At 37.5% G+C, this 20121-nt stretch overlaps 1 protein-coding gene across 1 annotated transcript in view; it reads left to right on the forward strand.

The window, feature by feature from the left end:
- The window catches only part of THSD7A (thrombospondin type 1 domain containing 7A), a gene marked incomplete at both ends in the record, with an annotated part of 438329 nt that overhangs the window by 270963 nt on the left and 147245 nt on the right, over window positions 1-20121 (forward strand). Inside the window, one exon of the mRNA XM_079711822.1 lies at window positions 822-1034. Within this exon, the coding sequence (XP_079567948.1) occupies window positions 822-1034 (213 nt within the window). The remainder of the gene's footprint in view (window positions 1-821; window positions 1035-20121) is intronic.

A 20121-nucleotide genomic window follows, 5' to 3' on the forward strand; every position in this document is an offset into this window, starting at 1 on the left:
GTAAACAAACAAATAATGAATATTGCTTTCATTATGCAAATAATATATCTAAAAGGAATAGAATAAATGCAATTGTTTACTACATGTTCGGCATGGTAGAGTAATTTTCACATGATCTAGTAATTGAAAACATTTTTCTATTTTGTTTCAAGGGACAGTTTTCTAGTGATTCTAATATATTCACATAGCAGTAGACAGACTTATTAATTTTGTTACACATTTTCAGAAAGGGCAACACTTAGGTGTTATTAAAGCACAGAGCAGGACTTTGAATACTCCTTGTTAGAGCCCAGATGGTTTATACCCCGAATTCAGATTTCTGGGGAGTCTAAATTCAACTAAGGCTTCAAGAGACAGTTTCCTGAAACCATCCAACTTCTCAGAGGTTCCTTTTCAAATTTAACCAGGTGATCCTGTTGAGGAATTCAAAGTAATAGCACTTTTGTCTGGTCATGAATACTTCTGAATAGCTTGAGATTTTATTGTGTCTTTGAACATTTTACAACTACAGACTTTCCAAATCAACCAATCACCTCTCTCTCTGTTTCTCTTTCTCTTTATCTCTCTCCAGCCCATTCTTGCTTGACTTTTACTGTAGTAAGCTGACACCAAAAGTCCCTCTTTGGCCATTCTGTTTATTCATTTAATAAATTATTAATGAGCTCATATTAAACTAGAGTTTGAGGATACACTAGTGATTAAAGCAGATATGAATTCTACCCTCTACCCTCATACAGCTTTCACTTGAAGTTTCATTCAGCCTTCTGAAATATTCAGTGCATGATGGTAACAGTAAATATTTTCCTTCTCCAACAATTCAGGTTTTAAACTGAGGAAACGGCACATTACCAATGAGCCCACTGGAGGCTCTGGGGGCGCTGGGAACTGCCCTCACTTACTGGAAGCCATTCCCTGTGAGGAGCCATCCTGCTATGACTGGAAAGCAGTGAGGCTAGGAGACTGTGAACCAGATAATGGAAGGGAGTGTGGTCCAGGCACTCAAATTCAAGAGGTTGTGTGCATCAACAGTGATGGTGAGAAAGATTATCTATCCTGCTTTTATGGATGTCTGTTTGACCCTGGAGATACAGTTTTCCTTATGTTAAAATCGCATGTCTTCTCACATCATAGCTGGTTCCATTTACAAACACAGAAATAGCTTCCCCTTCCTTTCCTTCCTTTCCTCCCCTCCCTCCCCTGCTTCCCTCTCTCCCTTCCTTCCTTCCTTTCTTCCTTCCTGATGGTGGCTGTGGAGAGGGTCTTGAACAATCACAAGGTATTCTTTACTTTGAAAACAGGTAACATAGAATAAGAAACCATCATCAAGGCAATGTGTAAAATTGACAAATTTTAAAATAACAAGGAAAGGTAACATTTTTCTAAGTGCTTTTTTTTTTCACTATTTGCCATGGAAAGTGATATGTAAATAAAGAAGGGTTGTAAGCATTGGTTGACTTGCCTTTAGAAGCCTTCATCTCCCACCCTGATACTGTGTCCTAGTAATATATTTTAATTTCCAGACTTCCAAGCCACGATGCCTATTGCAGCCTAGAATTCCTGAATTAACCTTCTGAACTCTAGGGCCTCCCTTCTAGGAATGTCATAGAGCCACTGGGACAGGGATTTCCCACAAAGTTCTTTCCTTGAACCATAGGAATTACCTTGGACTTTTATGACTGATTTTTGTTGGATAAAATATCCTGTCTTGCTGTTAGCCCTGGCTTAAGATCTTTACATTCTTTCCAAGAGTGCTGCTACTGTTTCAGGGAGATTCCCCCTTATTGTTCAGCAATGCCTGAATCACACTTAGGAAACAAAGAACTCCTCCAGACGTAGTGTAAAACCTCTGGCTAAGAGCATCTTCAAGGTTCTTCCAACTCTGGAATCCTGAGACTCTGCACATCAGAGCAGCATGAGCACCACACCCCGGGGTCCCATGGTTGACAGTTGATGCTGTTTACAGCATATGCAGGAACATTCTGGTGCCCCCTCAGGGGCACTGGAACATCTGGTAACCGTCGTGATTCCTTCCATCCTATTTTCTTCCAGCAAGCAGAATTGTTACCTCCTGTGACTCAATCACTGCTCAGTAGAGAAAGATACTCTCTGGGGTAAGAGACTGACAGACACTGCTAGTACTGAGAAATTAGCCTTTCAACTTTGAAACCTACAGTGTTGTCCTTGTCCAGGATCCAAGGTAGTCATGCAGGACAGCATCAAGTAAAATCTGAACCAGCACTTGAAGTTGGAAGGTGAAGAGGGGGTTATTGCCCCAGATATTTTACGATGAATGCCGCTTTTTTCTCTGTAGGTGTAATTAGCTATGATACATCCTCTCTTTAGCTTTTACTCAGTTCCACTCTAAAGGGAAAGAAAAGGAGATTAACCTCTAGGAAAAAGAGAGCAAATGGAACGCATTCTGTTGTGCTTAAAATCCTAATTTGAATTAAAAGGCACTCTATATTACTATCTAGTTGCTGTAGAAACAGTAAGGGTCATATTTATTTTAGTATCGTTAGTGACTTCCTTAGTGATACTGCTTCTTGATTCCTTTTCCTCAATTTAAATAATTTTTCTTATCCTCCTATAGACCTAGGGAGGAACTGGGATCCCAGATATTATAAAAAGTATATTTGCATGGGCTAGGTTGAAAAAAACTCTTAAGATGAAAAGTTAATTGTGCATGGAACCTCTGCCTAGATATTATAAAATGAAAAATCAGGTCTCACGTATTGCAGTGGTCTTCCTGGATGTTTGTGCAGATTGAGTATATTTGAAATGTACTCGAGGAGGTGGCTATTTTAAAAACAACAGTGGTTAATTTTAATTCTGTCAGCTAAAAAATATTATGTAACACATATAATCACCTCCTAAATTGTCTTGTGGAACATTAAGGAACAAGAAGAATGAGTTAGATATGTCTAGTTATGTTGGAAAGTAATGTATGTTATAACCTAAAAGGCAAATTGATAACTCAGTATACATAAGCTGGTTTCACTTTGTCCACCTAACAAACAGAATGAATTTTTAAAGGTCAGAAATGTGTTACTAATATTCAGCTTGTTATTATTGTTCATTATCAGGACATCTCCTCTGTCATTACATTTTACTCCCTGGCATATATTAGTTATTGTGCAATTCAGTGTTTTAACTGCCTCAACTACAGGAATGTATAAAATCAAGAAAATGTTTTATTATAAATCCTAGAGGCTGTTCAAATTTATATATAACTGAAACATAATTGTGCTGTGAGAATCAGTGCAAAAGCTGGAGACCTGTAAATACTACTCCAGTATTATCATGTGGTCACCTGGTAAGTGTTTAGCAGCTGCGCCAAATGTCGTTTTGTAATTAAATCGAGCCCAGGGAATTAAAGTTGATTAGTTGTACAGACTCTACCTCTAGGCCTGGCTGCGGCTATAGATTTTGTTTTATAATTAAGTTAAAGCTCAACTAGGGAAGTGAAGAATTAGAGCCTGTGAATCTAGCAAATAATAGAAAGACTGTTTTTTCTCCCACCTTCCTCACAAATTTCACTACTTTGTTAATGATCTCAAAGCATTTAAAGTCTCTTTTTTTCTGAAGTATTCTTTATCCAGGCTTCTGAAATCATTAGGATTTGCTGCTGCTGTTATTGTCCATTTTTCCAGTTGTCTTCTAAGGAACAGGGTTGACAGAGGGTTGAGAGAGCACCCAGGAGGAGTTTTATGTAGATTGTCTGACAGAGGGGTGTAACAAAAATGCAAGGTGAAAGAGAACTCAGAAGACAATTAGACTGTCCAGGAAGAGAGAAACATTTTATGTGTAACAGAAAAAAATATTACTCATAATTTAAAGATTGTCAGAAAAGCAATCCCAGATCTGTGGGCACAAATACAGGAACTACTCTAAAGGTCTGGTGGTAATGGGTCAGGGTGCCGAGTGGAATCCTAGAGAATATTGAACCTATGAGAAAACCCAAAATCTGCTTTCTTTCAGTTTTTGCAAAATTTGTTTGTGTTTTATTTAAAGGTGTAAATTGGTGAGGCAAGAGTATTTTGTTTCCCAAATTGGTTGGTTAGAGACAGAAGAAAGCAAGGCTATTAGGCTGAAAGTCAAAAAATAATCTATAATCTTACTGATTACTTAAGTATACTGTAAACCAAGTATTGTTTCCATATTTCCCTCCCCTCTGTTGAAAAAAGATAAATGATACCATCTATATTTCATTACCATGTGTTCTATTCTAGATATCAGAGTATTGACACATTTCTGTGTGAATTTCAAAACCACAGTTTTGTTATTTTGTTTTTGGTATTTGTAAAGGAGTGTCAGATTCCTGTCTTATCTATGGACTTAATTACAATCTATGGAGGCAAGTCCCAGAAAGCTGCATTTTTATGAAGCTTTCTGGATAGTTCTGATACACAGTGAAGTTTGTGAATCACTGTACTAAAATGACAAAAGGATTGTTTTGGTGGAACCTAAGACCTGATTCTGTTACCCAAAGTTTCCCAGAACCAAAGCATACTGGCTGGATTTGGGTAATGCTGAAGAAGACCTATGATTAAGAACGCTAAGAGAGTAATACTGAAGCAAGCCTTTATAGTAATTTTCTCTGCCTTTTTTGGGGGGGGAACCATTTCTGTATAGCATCAGAAATACCAAAAGAACTGACTGTGAAAGATGTTGAAGATGAACTTAATATCCCAGGTACTGGCTTGTCATGCGACTGCTTAGTCTTTCTGAATTTTTACCACCAATTTCTTCCTACTGGAAGGAGATATGTATCCACATATGAGTAGATGGAAGGGAAGACTTGAATACTATTTATTTCCCAAGTAGTTTATGTTGTACTCTTCTTTCCCCAGGTATTCAGTATTAACAGGAAGGTAAGGGCATACCTGATGTCTTGAGGTAAATCAGGAATAAGCTCCTTAAAAAAATGGAAAATTTTTGTCTCTGGAAAACAGGACTCAGTATGGGGAGAAATGGGGCGAGGTACTGCTCTGCTCTATTTTAAGCCTTGTACTACAATTTGTGTACAATTTACAAATGATATAAACACTGAATTAATTTGTCCAAATATATATTTATTAAAGAGTAACAGTTTGGAGGGGGATAGAGATTTGTGGAATAAAGTGGACAGGGTAAGGAGCAAATCATTCCAGGAATAGAAAGAGAGAAATTACAAAGCTTATAGTTGAAACTAATATTTTGTCTGATTGACAATATTCGTAAACCCTCCTAGAAACATAGGCCATGTCAAGGATTAGGATGCCCACAGTTTATTAAAGGTGTGCTCCCAGGGAAAGCCAGTAAGAGAAGGGGAAATAAAGAAGCAAAATAGTGAAAGGAGAGTGTGTCTTGGTTCCCAAGACCACCCCCAGGTTCTTTAATTAACTAGGGGAACTTACAGAACTCAGCATATGGTCATACCCACAGCTATGATTCATTTCATCAACAGAGTACAAAGCAAAATTAGCAAGAGAAAAAGGCACATGGGGCAAAGTCCAGAGAAAACCAGGCACAAGCGTCCAAGAGTCCTCTCCCAGCGGAGTCAAATTGGTTATGCATAATTTTTCCACCAGTGAATTGTGACATGTGTGAAGTGTTGTCTTCCAAGGAAACTCACCTGAGCCTAGGAGTCCAGGGTTTATATTGGCTCAGCCATGCAGTCACCCTCTGCCTAACACATACCAAAATTCCAGACTCCCAGAATCAAAGCAGGTGTTCAATATAAGCCACGTTGTTTGTATGAATACTTTAACCCCACTGAGCAACACTTATCATTTAGAGAATGTGGAGCCCTCTAGAAATTCAAGGTCCCAGATGCAAGCCAAAGGCCAGCCTAGTGAGCAAGAGTGTCTAAGGATAACAGTCTCAGGCCTGCTAAGTTAACTCTTTTCTGCACGGAACACCAGAGTTGCAGTCTCAGTCTAATTAGGTGAGACACTCTGGAGTGTAAATTAAACCCCAAATCTTCTAGCTTTAGAAGTAAAGGAGCTGGGATTTTATACGCTCACACCAGTCACCATTGGCTCACAGATGCTGGCTGGGAGGAGGAAGGTGGGTCCAGGAAACTTCCAGCTCTCTATATTGGCCAGACCACCCTAGTGCCCAGGGCCATTCAGCTAAAGGCCAAGAATGATATATAAGCAGCAGAATCTGATAGATGGGTGCAAAGATCCAGTAAAAGGAGTCTTCAGGGATCCAAGCTGGGCAAGAACACTGTACAGGAAGGAGATCCAAATATGGTGGGAAGGAGTATAAATGTGTGTATACTAAAGCAAACCTAAAACCTGGTAACAGTGTCTTCTATACTACAGAGGAATCCCCATGAGGATATAGTTTCCAGTTTAGGTGAACACTTTGGGACAATTTTGGTAGACAAATCTGCAGTACTCTCTACATTGCCTGGATAATAAAAGACCTGAGTTCTGCAAAATAAGAGAATTTTTAAGTTACTTCTGGTAGTATGGGAAGAGAGGTAAGCAGTTTGGTAATGATAAAAGAGAATGAAAGATAGTCCTAGGAGGAGAAGTGAGAGTAAGGATCTTAAGGAAGAAAGAGAAAAATTTTGAGAACGGCCACAGATAACTGGAAATACCCTTTGGTATGAAATAGGTGATTTGGTCTCATGGGTTTGATCAGGATAGTACCATTTTCTTGAGGTCATTATTGATAGCACTCCTATTTGTCCCCGAAATTGTCCTGGTTTGGAGAATAAGTAATATGATCACCCTAGAAATGACTGATAACTTGTGAGACAGAGGAGACAAAAAGCGTATTTTTGCTTTTTTCCATCAGGATAATACCTTCTGTGCTATATTTTTTCATAATTATTTATCAGTGATGGACAAGAACATCATAATACACGAGGAGGAGTGATGAAAACTTAAGTTAAAATTTCTTTAAGTTTATAAGGGAAACTAACCTAGGATTTGCTTCAAAAACTTTGGCAAGAGCTCAAGTTCAGATCAATTGAAATATCTGTAGAGCTAGTTGAGAACACAATTTCAAAAGCATGATCACTCTTTGGAACTGGAATCTACTTCTTAACACAAATTACACAGCCATTACATTGAAAAGCTGATCTTTTAAATGCAAGAATACGTCCTATAACTGAATTGTTTTTCCATAATTTAAGCAATAAATCAACTAAGGAGTTTCCTTCCTGTAGAATGCTATGCCATTTAATGCATTTGCAATATAATTAGGTTGGATATTATGCTTAAATCTAAGGTCCTTAACTTTACAATTAGGATCATCTAACACTGTTGGTAAGAGTTTGTTTCCTGTAATTACATTGAGGTTCTCTATTCAATTTGTTGTAAAGATGAAAGTCATTATAGCCTTTTAGAAAATTTAAGACAATAGGTTATTCTTCAGTGTTGGTTTATAGTAATCACAATTTTATTTTGGCCTTAAAAAATCTGGCATCAGATACCCTGATCTATCTTCTGTGTGTGAGAGAGTGTGTGTGTGTGTGTGTGTGTGTGTGTGTGTGGTATGTGTATTATAATATATTTTGATATACTGTAAATAAAAAGTATTTTTTTGTTTGTAAGGAAGCCATCAGGATTGAGCCAGCGTTCTTTTGCATAGCAATGTTTTAGCAAAGAGTAGCGTTTTATAAGGAATTTTCTTCTTCTTTTTTTTTTTTTTTTTTTTTTTTTTGTGGTATGCGGGCCTCTCACGGTTGTGGCCTCTCCCGTTGCGGAGCACAGGCTCCGGACGCGCAGGCTCAGCGGCCATGGCTCACGGGCCCAGCCGCTCCGCGGCACGCGGGATCCTCCCAGACCGGGGCACGAACCCGTGTCCCCTGCTTCGGCAGGCGGACTCTCAACCTCTGCGCCACCAGGGAAGCCCAGAATTTTCTTCTTTAAATTAGGTTAGTTATAGCAGAAACCTCAGATGAAAGTTAAGTGAACAGTAGTTTGCTTGTCACTTAATAGGATGATATAAATTTCCCACTAAGTTTTATCTACCACTTCAAATGGCAAATGCAAGAGAAAACAGCCTTTCACTTTATAAGTGGTCAAGTGCCTTAACACAACCCAGGGCAGCCAGTTTTCTCATAGCTGGGTCAGTAAAAGCCAGTATGATAGAAGGCACATCTTTCAACCTAACAGATGCATCTCATCCCTTACGTTATCCTTCCCTTTTTTGCTTCTGTGACTTTGCTCATCTCTTATCTCCCCTGTCAGACTTTGTTGTCCCTTGATTTCATTGATTCTCCATTCCTCTGATGTCTTTCCTCCCTCTCAGGCCGTGTATCATTTAACTGTTGCCGGATAACAAACCACTTCAAAACTCACTGGCTGATAACAAAACCAGTTAGGATTTCTCATGATTCTGCGGAGTTCCTGTTTCAGTTTTACTGTGCTCACTCGGAGAGGTTTGGCTGTGACTGGAGGAAGATCCAAGATGGGCTCCCTCACGTATTTTGCATCTGATGCTAACTGCCTGCTAAGGTGCATTGGTGCTTCTTCACAGGGGCCCTCATTCTCCATTAAGCTAGACCAGCTTCCTTATCTGGTGGTTGTAGGGCACTGCTTTTAAAAGGACAGAAACAGAAGCTGACAAGCCTCTTGAACTTTTATAGTGTCACTTCGGCCACATTCTTTTGGTCAAAAGAAGTCCTGATGACAACTCAGGTTTAATGAGGAAAGAAATAGGCTCTACTGCTTGATGAGAGACGTTATGAAGAATTGTGGCAAAGAATTTAATTCACTACAGTCCACCTTCTGGTCACAATTGTTTTCACTCCTCCCACATGCAAAGTACACCCCCTTTCCACCGGAGACCATCAGAATTCTCATGTAGTTATGCCATCAGGCTTAGAGTTCACTACCTCATGTTCTGCATCTAGTTCAAATATAGATGAGGCATCTCAGGGACAACAATTCGGGTGTGGCTACTCTTTTCTTATTTGTATTTTTTTCACATATTTGCTTTGAGCTCTTACTTTCAGAGGAGCTGTTTTGCCCCATGAGACAATTTGTCAAATTCTTTCCTGTGCATTTCAAAGTAATTTAGTGCTATCCTTTAATTATAGATTTTTTTTTGAGGGGAAAAATAAATCAGAAAATATAAAAAGAAATATATAGGTCTTATTATGTACAAATAATGACAGTCTCATTTGATCAAATTAAAATTATAGAACTTGACTTGTTAAACAGAATTGTGCTATGTATCTTCCACATAATACCACGCACACATCAAAAAAAAATATTTCAGATGATAGGATTAGTGTTTATTTTAAAAACTTGTAATGTTCAAGTGCTTTTGTCCCTAACTTGTATATTGTTATTCCTTTCTAAGTTTTAAAAAAGGAGTTTATTGTAGTGCTTAAATCTTCTTATTATTAGTTAAATCCTGTATTCTATAGGACTCAGTCCTATAGAATCTGTTTAGCTGAATGTCTGAATAATTATTTAAGGTGTCAAGACATGGAAAATATAACTCTCATATTGAAAGATATTTTAATTTGTAGATGTAATAAAAATTTGAATCATTCAGATAATTAACTTTCCCAAAAAAATGAAACTCTTTTGTCCTGCACCTAACATACATATTCCTTCAAGATCTTACTATACACTAGTGTGGTGCTTTTCACAAAGTGATTTATGAAAAGTGATTTTCTTTAAGATAATGACTTCATATGATCCTTGTTTTATGTTACTTGTCACAAAGAACCTGATTTCAGATTGAAATCGGAAATTTTGGTTTCTAGGGTATGGCTACTCTTGAATCAGAGGGCTTTGAACGAAAAAAGACAAGATAACCTTCTCCACACATACAGCATACAATGATGTAACAGGGACCAGAAAATCAGAATAGACTCTCCCACTCAAAGATGAGAAAAATAGGAAACGTTCAGCAGTCTCTGGTCTACATCAATTCTAAGACCCAGCCTGTCTCCCCTATACCAGGGGCAGGGAAAATTCCTTGATCTAAGCCTATTTTTGTTTTCTGAGAGTGGTTCTGTAGCCCATTTTTCTCCTTGACTCTTTGTTCTTCACCCTGGGATCTTGGATTTTCCATAAGATGTCTTGCCTGTTCCATAAGAAATGGCTCATATTTATAGCTGAGGAACTTTCTCAGTCGGCCTTCTGCCCATGTAAATCAGAGAGCCTGGAGTCCTTTTATTCATTTTGAAATGTTGCAGTTTCTCTAAGACCAAGCTGACAGTGTTTTTATCAATATAACACTCTTAAATTGTTTTGGGTTTCTTAAGAATCTCATTGGAGGTCACTCCGTGGCACCAAAGCCATATCCGTAATTTGGATAATTTGTTTTTGAAAAAGCCTCTCTTTACTTTGGGCCATGTATGAGGCTGCTGTGGAAACTACCTTTAAGATTTTTAGAGGCCTTTTAAAAGTCAAGGAGTCTTCTAAATACCACTTACATCTTTCTGAGGTCTTATCAAAGCATTTTTAGCTACATCCTTGAGCTGAGTTTTACCTTAGGCCATATATTTCTCTGAAAATCTTCTACCAGCTAACCAGGGGTGAGAAACAATTTTATTTTCCATTTCAGTATATCATGGCATCATCTTAATTCCAACTGCACACTGATTATTCCTTTTTTAGTTTATTTCTCTCCCTATATCATCATTCTCAGGGTAAAAAAATTAAATGGACACTTCTAATCTCTTTTCTGGAAATGTCTAGATTTCTAGGTCCATTAGATAGGTTTTCTGTCTTGCAAGTTTCTATAAGCAACAGTTCTGAGAATTTTTCCATCAATTTGTAACATGATGATGTTACATCTTCCATTAACAACCTTTTCTGTCTCCAGCCTCCATTAACAATCTTCTCACCTACTTTTTAACCTTTACCTACCCCAAGCCTCAAAGCCATTGCTATATGTTTTAGGTTTATGGTAAAGAAGCACCCCATTTCTAGGTACCAAGTTCTCTACCAGATATGTATGCTGCGTAACAAACCACCCTAAGCTTAATGATTTAAAAAAAAAATTTTCTCAATTCTGTTGGTTGGCTGGGCAATTCCTCTGTTGGTTCCTCCTGGGATCACTGGTGCAGCTGCACTGAGCTGGAGGGCTGGCATGGATGATGTCCAAGTTGGCCTCACTAATATCAATGTAGGTACTTCCTGTTTCCTCCATGTGTCCTGTCATAGCCCTGTAGACTAGACCAGCTTCTTTACAAGGTGATCCCAGGGCAGTGTTCCAAAAGAGCAAAACAGATGAAAGACCTTGTAATGCCTGGGTTCTGGAACAATCATAAGGCTACTTCTTCTTTGGGTCAAAGACAGTCCCAGGGCTGGCCAGATTCAAGGGATAATGGACTCAATTATACCTTTTGATGGGAGTTTCTTGTCAGAATTTGTAGACATATTTAATCTACCACAGGCTACTTCCTCTGTTTCCTGTATGCTGTATTCTTTCTGTGCTTCCTCTTTAAATGTTAACATTCCCTTTCAACCTTCTGCTTTTGAGCTCTACCTGGAAGCTCCAACTAAACCCTACTGGCATTTCAAAATCAGTATGTACCAAAGTCAAACTCATCATCTCTCCTCCAAAACTGGTTTCTCCTCCAGTTTTCCTCACCTAGTTCATAGCACCACAATTTGCTCAGTCCTGTTGACAGAGTGACAACTGTGAAGTGACATAAAGGAGGTGGAGAAGCCAGCCCCTTGAGAATCTGGGAAAATAATGTTCTAGGCAGAAGGAACACCAAATGCAAGACCCTGAGGTGGGAACTGCTTTGAATCTGAGGAACAACAAGGTGGCCAATGTGGTTGGCATAGCGTGAATTAGGGGCAGAATAATCAGGGATGAGGTTAGAGGAGGTTATGGAGGAGTGAGACCACTAAGGGGCTTTGACTTTCAGTCTGACTAAGTTGGAATCTACGGGAGGGTTTGAGCAGACAAGTAACGGGAAACGACTTTTGTTTTTAAAGAATCGTTCATGTTGCTTTGTTGAGAATCAACTTTGAAAGAGTGGATAAGAAACAGTGAAGAGGCTATTGCAATAATTCAGGTGAGAGACAGTAGTGAGGCTTAGATAAGGGTTGCAACAATGGAAGGGGTTAAAAGAGTTAAACTGATTGTCTAGGAAGGATTAAGGCTGTTAATAGAGATAGTGGGATCCTGGGATCAGATTTTCCTTATCTGGGGATTCACAGGTCTCCCACCAAACATTCTCTCTTGATCATATAATTTAGCTGCTTAAAATCTCTTGCTGGCTTCCTGTTGCCTTCTGCATAAAGTTCAGTGCTATTTGGGAATCACAGAATGTCTCCCCTGATCTCATCTGTCCCTACTACCAGTCGTCTTTCTGTCCTTCTGTTTATTACATCATTGTACATTTTATAGAATTTGGTTATTTCCACTTTACTATTACCCATTATCCCCTCTATACTATTAGTTACTGTGGAGTAGGAATCATGTCTTATTTATTTTGGTATACCTATTTCCTAGCCCTGTGCTCCATATAACAGATTGTCAATAATGAATCTCTGATTCATCACCAATTTCTTGCTTTCTTTTATTCCTGAACATCACATCCTGTCAGGAAATGGCTCTCAGTTTCTCCTTAAGTAAACTTTTGTTAATGCTCTCACTGCAATTTCAAACTTTGCCTACCAGATGTCAGATAAAGCATGACACCAAATTGCACACTCTATTACCATCTCAATATGCCTTCAAATTCCATTACTCTCAAGTCCCAGTACACCAGAGTAAAACAGCCACTGCATTTGCATAAAGAGAAAAAATAAACAGATTGTTCACAAAAACCTATAATCTGAAGGATTCTTCTAACAGCATTTTATCATTAGTCTGATTTTTGCTGAGATTCAATTTTCTGGAGCCCAGTCATTGAAGCACTAAGTATGGGTTCAGATGCTAACTTTACCATTTTCTTTGGCAAGTTACTTAAATCCTCTGTGACTAAGTTTCCTCATCTGTGAAACTAGGATAGTACAGTTACCTACTCATAATATTGTTGTAGAGTATAAATAAGTTAATATATGTTAAGTGCTAAGAATTGTGCTTGACACATAATAAATACTTTTTAAGTATTTGTTGTTACTATCATTCATTTGAGATGAGTTCAATAGTGAAAAAGGGAACTAAGCACAAAAACCATTCTTTTTTGTTTGTTTCTTTGGCTAAGGATAAGAATTTTATTACTTACCCATACTGATCGAATGATTTACAGTCGATCTCATTTATTTTCATAACACTCATAAAATAAGTGTATTTTCAAAAGCATATGTATATATATTATATATATATATGTATTATATATCATATATATATCCTTACAGAAATGAGTGCCTGCTTCTTTGTTCTATTAGCTATCAGAAAATAATAAGTATTATATAATAGTAAACTTTCATCATAGAAAATCCTTTCACCTGTTACACAAGGAAATAGATGTCTGAATTGATGTTTTTTTTCCCACTTGACACATGCTATTGATTCAAATTAGTATTGAGCTAGTAATATCTTCTGAAGAGAACTAAGATAATTTGAATTTGACCAAATTTTGAAAATTAATTCTCATAACATATTGCTATTAATTTTAAAGTATAGATTATGACTATGCATTTTATATTCATATGATGTAAGAATTGCACTGTGTCATGCACAGAGAATTGTAGTTTTCTCTCTTTCCTTAGAGAGATAATAAGCTAGTCAGAAACTGGACTTCACTTGGTTTACATATCAGATCAGGGAATGTTTTTGTGGAATGGCAATTAAATATCTGAGAAAATAAATCTATAGTAATCTTCTAACTTTAAGACCACTGGTATCCCAAAATACTCCCCAAAAATCCACATTAGGAAGTAAGACTTAGCTGTGATCCTCAATCTGAGATTTCTTATTTCAGGAGCACCTAGTGTTGAAATGGGGAATAAGGTATGAAAAGCTATAAGATTAATACAGTGCATTTTCTTGATTTTCAGTTTTACCAATAGGCTAAAAGGGGGTAAAGAATTTAAGTAAATTAACAAGTAAAATTTTTACATCTTTGATCTTATATCTTAAAGTCTTAAATCCTTGATTAAAAGAATTGCTAAATTGATATAAAATTTTTAAAGATAAATGTTCATCATGTGTTACTTGCCTCCTCAACATTCATTCATTCTCTTCTCTCATTAACTGTGCCTCTGATTTTTCTTTGAAGAATTCATCCATCCCCCAAACGTATTCACAAGGTTTGCTGGGATTGTACTTGCCAAAGCTGTATTCCATCTACTTTGCCATAGTGATTGCTTTAAGGATGAGTGTGTGACCCAATTTGGGCTAGCAAGAGAGAATACACCCAAGAACTTGTGCAGAAGAAACTAAAAGAGATACTGGGGCTATCCAGAGTCATTATATAAAGTTGATAATATAAAAGACAGGGGTGGAGGTATTTGTTGGTACCATTTGAGCCATTGAATCTATACTATCCTCACCTGAAGCCATTTTTAATCCTTACCTGAGGTCATTATTTAAACCAGTGAAGTCTCTTCATTATTTCTATCCCAGAATAGATCTAACTAATACAGAAAGAGACTAGGAAGTTAGTTCCCACTTTGAATGAGTGGCTACATGGGCTCATACTCCCAGATGTATCCAAAATTCACCTCTAAGCAATTATTCAGTCTCTATTTTCCTTAAGAATATGTCTATGAACCATTTGCAAAACCTTTACATTATGCTAAAGAAGGGTCAAAAGTGGCTTTTCTGAATAAGCTAATTTCTACGGAAGATTTCTCTGTAAAAAGAATGCAGGGCAACAGTCTGATTGGAAGAAGAAGGACTTGTTTTATATCTTCAGAGCATTTGATGTTAGATAAAGAAAACATCAGTCGTCCTTACCAAAGCAGAAGTAGGCCAGCAGAAATGGTGCAGTGTCTAAAGTGCCTCAAGGCATCTTTTTTTTTTTTTTTGCCACTATTGTTACAAGATGCTTTTTATCCTTCCCATTCTCTTCTACTCCTTTGACATTGAAACATACCATTGCTGGACATCATTGTAGAGATCATAGAAATGACATGATGTCACAATATTTCTGCCTGGTACTTTTTAATTGAGGATTGGTCAAAAAGTTCATTCGGGTTTTTCCATAACATCTTACAGAAAAACCTGAATGAAATTTTTGGCCAACAAGTGTTAAGATTCCAAAATGTCAACTTTGATTCAGAGCTATATCCGAATTTTTAAATAAAAAATGTGTGCAGTCAGCCTTCTGAATATTTAGTTTGGATTTTTCTAGGGTACACAACCCAGAAGATCGCCATATGTCATGAGAGAGCTAGAACCCTCTAAACAACATTTAGAATTGGTTTGAACATTGGTTAGATCTGTAAGAGTCTGCTACTTAGACTCATTCATTCATCCATTCCACAACGTTTATTTAATGCTCTGTTTCAGGCATTTTGTAGCATGTGCTAGTGATGTGATATACTAATGATAGCTTCTCCCATCCCAACAAGCACCTAGTTGGAGATGGGAAAATGTGTAATCAAATCATTTTGACATAGTGCAGTAATTTCTAAACTAGAAATAAATTCCGGGTGCTAAGAGGAAAAGTGGGTAGAGTTTACTCTCTACCTCGGAGGGTCACTGAAAAAAGGAGATGACTTATGTGTTTACTCAAAGGATAAATAAAAATTCTTAAGAAGATCAGTCTATTTTAGGCTAAATGCACAGCTATGCAAAAGCACAGAGGTGTGAAAGAACTTGGAATGTTTGAGGAGCTGCAAATATTTGGATATGTCACTACGGAATTTGTGTTTGGAAAGTCGAAGGAGATAAGTCTTTGTGAGTGATACCAGACCATGAAAGAAGCCAAGTAAAAGAAACTCTGTTCCATTCTATTGGTATTAAAAATGTTCTGCTATGGTCAACAGGCACATGAAAAGATGTTCACCATCGCTAATCATCAGGGAAAGGCAAATCAAAACCACAATGAGATATCACCTCACACCTGTTAGGATGGCTATTATCAAAAAGACAAGAAATAACAAATGTTGGCGAGGATGTGAAGAAAAGGGAACACTTATGTTCTATTGGTGAGATTGTAAATCGGTTCAGCCACTGTTGAAAACAGTATGGAGGTTCTTCTAAAAACTTAAAATAGAACTACCATATAACCTAGCAACCCCACTCCTGGATATATATCTGGAAAAAAAAAAACCCACTAAATCAAAGAGATATATGCACCCCAGTGTTCATAGGAGCATTATTTACAGTTGCCAAGATATGGAAGCAACCTAACTGTCCATCAACAGTTGAATGGATAAAGAAGCTTTGGTACTTATATACAAACACAAACTCGCACAATGGAATACTACTCAGCCATAAAAATGAACAAAACTTTGCCATTTGCAACAACATGGATGGACTTGGAGGGTGTTACGCTAAGTGAAATAAGTCAGACAGAGAAAGACAAGTGCTACATGATATCACTTATATGTGGAATCTAAAAAATGCAACATACTAGAGACTACAGCAAAAGAGAAGCAGACTCATAGACATGGGGAAAAAACTAGTGGTTCCAGTGGGGAAGGGGTGGGGAAGGACAATATAGGGGTGGGGGAATGGGAGATACAAACAATTGGGTATAAAATAGGCTCAAGGATATATTGTACAATATGGGGAATATAGCTAGTATTTTGTAATAACTGTAAATGGAAAGCAACCTTTAAAAATTGTATAAGAAATATTTTTTAAAAATAAAAATAAATTTTTTAAAAAAGTGTTCTGCTATGGAGGTGGTATAATCAGATCATTCAGAAATAAAACTCCAACTATAGCAGAGAGGAAGGGAGTTGAGACAGATGCTCTTATTCTTTTTTTAAACTAAAGTAAGAAGTATATTTGTCTTTAACACAAAATTTGATCTAGGAATAATCCTGAGGATTTTACTGTAGTGGCATTTGTGTTTAATCAGAGTTATTGATGCTCACTTGTTCCCCTGACACATTAAATGTAGAAAGTAGGGGAATCCACATATCTTAGAATTTATGTTTTATATATTTCATACACTATGAAAGATGTTTTACAGGTTGTCATAATGCTAATGAAAAGAAGGAATGTTCCAAATAAGTATGATCTGGCAAGTAAATGAAGAAAGAAGTTATACTGAACATTTTTTTATTTTTAAAGAGCCCCTGATAATGTAGCTGTAAGGATGTCTTTCATAATTATTGGAGAAATCGATATCTAAATGTTATACATACACACCTCTAACATCTACATAAAAGTATAGAAGACTGATAGATTATTATAATATTGGTGAAAGTTGTAAATTTTAAATATCACATTTTATATGCCAGGAATACTTGAAAAAAAATGGTAGCATAATTCTATTAATTCTATTACTTAGAAGTAGTAGGTTGTTTACACTTTATATTCCTGGAATTGATCTAATCATTTATATGATAACAATGATTAAATCACTATCATAACAATGATTAAGATGTTGAGATCCACCAGAAGGCAGACAGCAGAAGCAAGAATAACTACAATCCTGCAGCCTGTGGAATGAAAACCACATTCACAGAAAGAAAGACAAAATGAAAAGGCAGAGGATTATGTACCAGATGAAGGAACAAGATAAAACCCCCAAAAACAACTAAATAAAGTGGAGATTGGAAACCTTCCAGAAAAAGAATTCAGAATAATGATAGTGAAGATGATCCAGGACCTCAGAAAAAGAATGGAGGCAAAGATTGAGAAGATGCAGGAAATGTTTAAAAAAGACCTAGAAGAATTAAAGAACAAACAAACAGATGAACAATACAATAACTGAAATGAAAAATACACTAGAAGGAATCAATAGCAGAATAACTGAGGCAGAAGAATGGATAAGTGACCTGGAAGACAGAATGGTAGAATTCACTGCCCCAGAACAGAATAAAGAAAAAAGAATGAAAAGAAATGAAGACAGCCTAATAGACCTCTGGGACAACGTTAAATGCACCAACATTTGCATTAGAGAGGTCCCAAAAGGAGAAGAGAGAGAGGAAGGACCCAAGAAAATATTTGAAGAGATTCTAGTCAAAAATTTCCCTAACATGGGAAAGGAAATAGCCACCCAAGTCCAAGAAACACAGAGAGTCCCAGGCAGGATAAACCAAAAGAGAAACACACCAAGACATATAGTAATCAAATTGACAAAAATTAAAGACAAAGAAAAATTATTAAAAGCAGCAAGGGAAAAATGACAACATACAAGGGAACTCCCATAAGGTTAACAGCTGATTTCTCAGCAGAAACTATACAAGAGAGAGGGAGTGGCATGATATATTTAAAGTGATGAAAGGGGAAAACCTACAACCAAGATTACTCTACACAGCAAGGACGTCATTCGGATTTGATGGAGAAATCAAAAGCTTCACAGACAAGCAAAAGCTAAGAGAATTCAGCACCACCAAACCAGCTCTACAACAAATGCTAAAGGAACTTCTCTAAGTGGGAAACACGAGAAGAAAAGGACTTACAAAAACAAACCCAAAACAATTAAGAAAATGGTAGTAGGGAACACATATCAATAATTACCTTAAATGTAAATGGATTAAATGCTCCAACCAAAAGACACAGGCTTGTTGAATGGATACGACAACAAGACCCATATATATGCTGTCTACAAGAGACCCACTTCAGACCTAGGGACACATTCAGACTGAAAGTGAGGGGATGGAAAAAGATATTCCGTGCAAATGGAAATCAAAAGAAAGCTGGAGTAGCAATACTCATATCAGATACAATAGAGTTTAAATAAAGAATGTTACAGGAGACAAGGAAGGACACTGCATAATTATCAAGGGATCAATCCAAGAAGATATAACAACTATAAATATATATGCACCCACCATAGGAGCACCTCAATACATAAGGCAAATGCTAACAAATATAAAAGAGGAAATCAACAGTATCACAATAATAGTGGGTCACTTTTAACACCTCACTTACACCAATGGACAGATCATCCAGACAGAAAATTAAGGAAACAGAAGCTTTAAATGACACTATAGACCAGATAGATTTAATTGATATTTATAGGACATTCCATCCAAAAACAGCAGATTACACTTTCTTCTCAAGTGCACACAGAACATTCTCCAGGGTAGATCACATCTTGGGTCAACAGATCAAGCCTGGGTAAATTCAAGAAAATTGAAATCATATCAAGCATCTTTTCCGACCACAACACTATGAGATTAGAAATAAATTACAGGGAAAAAAATGTAAAAAATCTAAACACATGGATGTTAAACAATATACTACTAAATAACCAAGAGATCACTGAAGAAATCAAAGAGGAAATCAAAAATTACCTAGAGACAAATGACAATGAAAACACGATGATCCAAAACCTGTGGGATGCAGCAAAAGCAGTTGTAAGGAGGAAGTTAATAGCAATACAATCCTACCTCAAGAAACAAGAAACATCTCAAATAATCTAACCTTACACCTAAAGGAACTAGAGAAAGAAGAACAAAAAAACACAAAGTTAGGGCTTCCCTGGTGGCGCAGTGGTTGAGAGTCCGCCCGCCGATGCAGGGGACACGGGTTCGTGCCCTGGTCCGGGAGGGTCCCACGTGCTGTGGAGAGGCTGGGCCCCTGAGCCATGGCCACTGAGCCTGTGCATACGGAGCCTGTGCTCCGCAATGGGAGAAGCCACAAAAGTGAGAGGCCTGCGTACCACTCACACAAAAAAAAACCCCGAAGTTAGTAGAAGGAAAGAAATCATAAAGATCAGAGCACAAATAAATGAAATAGAAAAAAAAAACAATAGCAAACATCAATAAAACTAAAAGCTGGTTCTCTGAGAAGATAAACAAAATTGATAAACCTTTAGCAGATTCATCAAGAAAAATAGGCAGAGGGCTCAAATCAATAAAATTAGAAATAGGACTTCCCTGGTGGCGCAGTGGTTGAGAATCTGCCTGCTGATGCAGGGGACACGGGTTCAAGCCCTGGTCCGGGAAGATCCCACATGCCGCAGAGCAACTAGGCCCATGAGCCACAACTACTGAGCCTGCGCATCTGGAGCCCGTGCTCTGCAACAAGAGAGGCCGCGATAGTGACAGGCCCGCGCACCGCGATGAAGAGTGGCCCCCGCTTGCCACAACTAGAGAAAGCCCTCTGACAGAAACGAAGACCCAA

The sequence above is a fragment of the Hyperoodon ampullatus genome, assembly GCF_949752795.1.
Source record: "Hyperoodon ampullatus genome assembly, chromosome: 9".
In the NCBI taxonomy this organism is placed as follows: Eukaryota; Metazoa; Chordata; class Mammalia; order Artiodactyla; family Ziphiidae; genus Hyperoodon; species Hyperoodon ampullatus.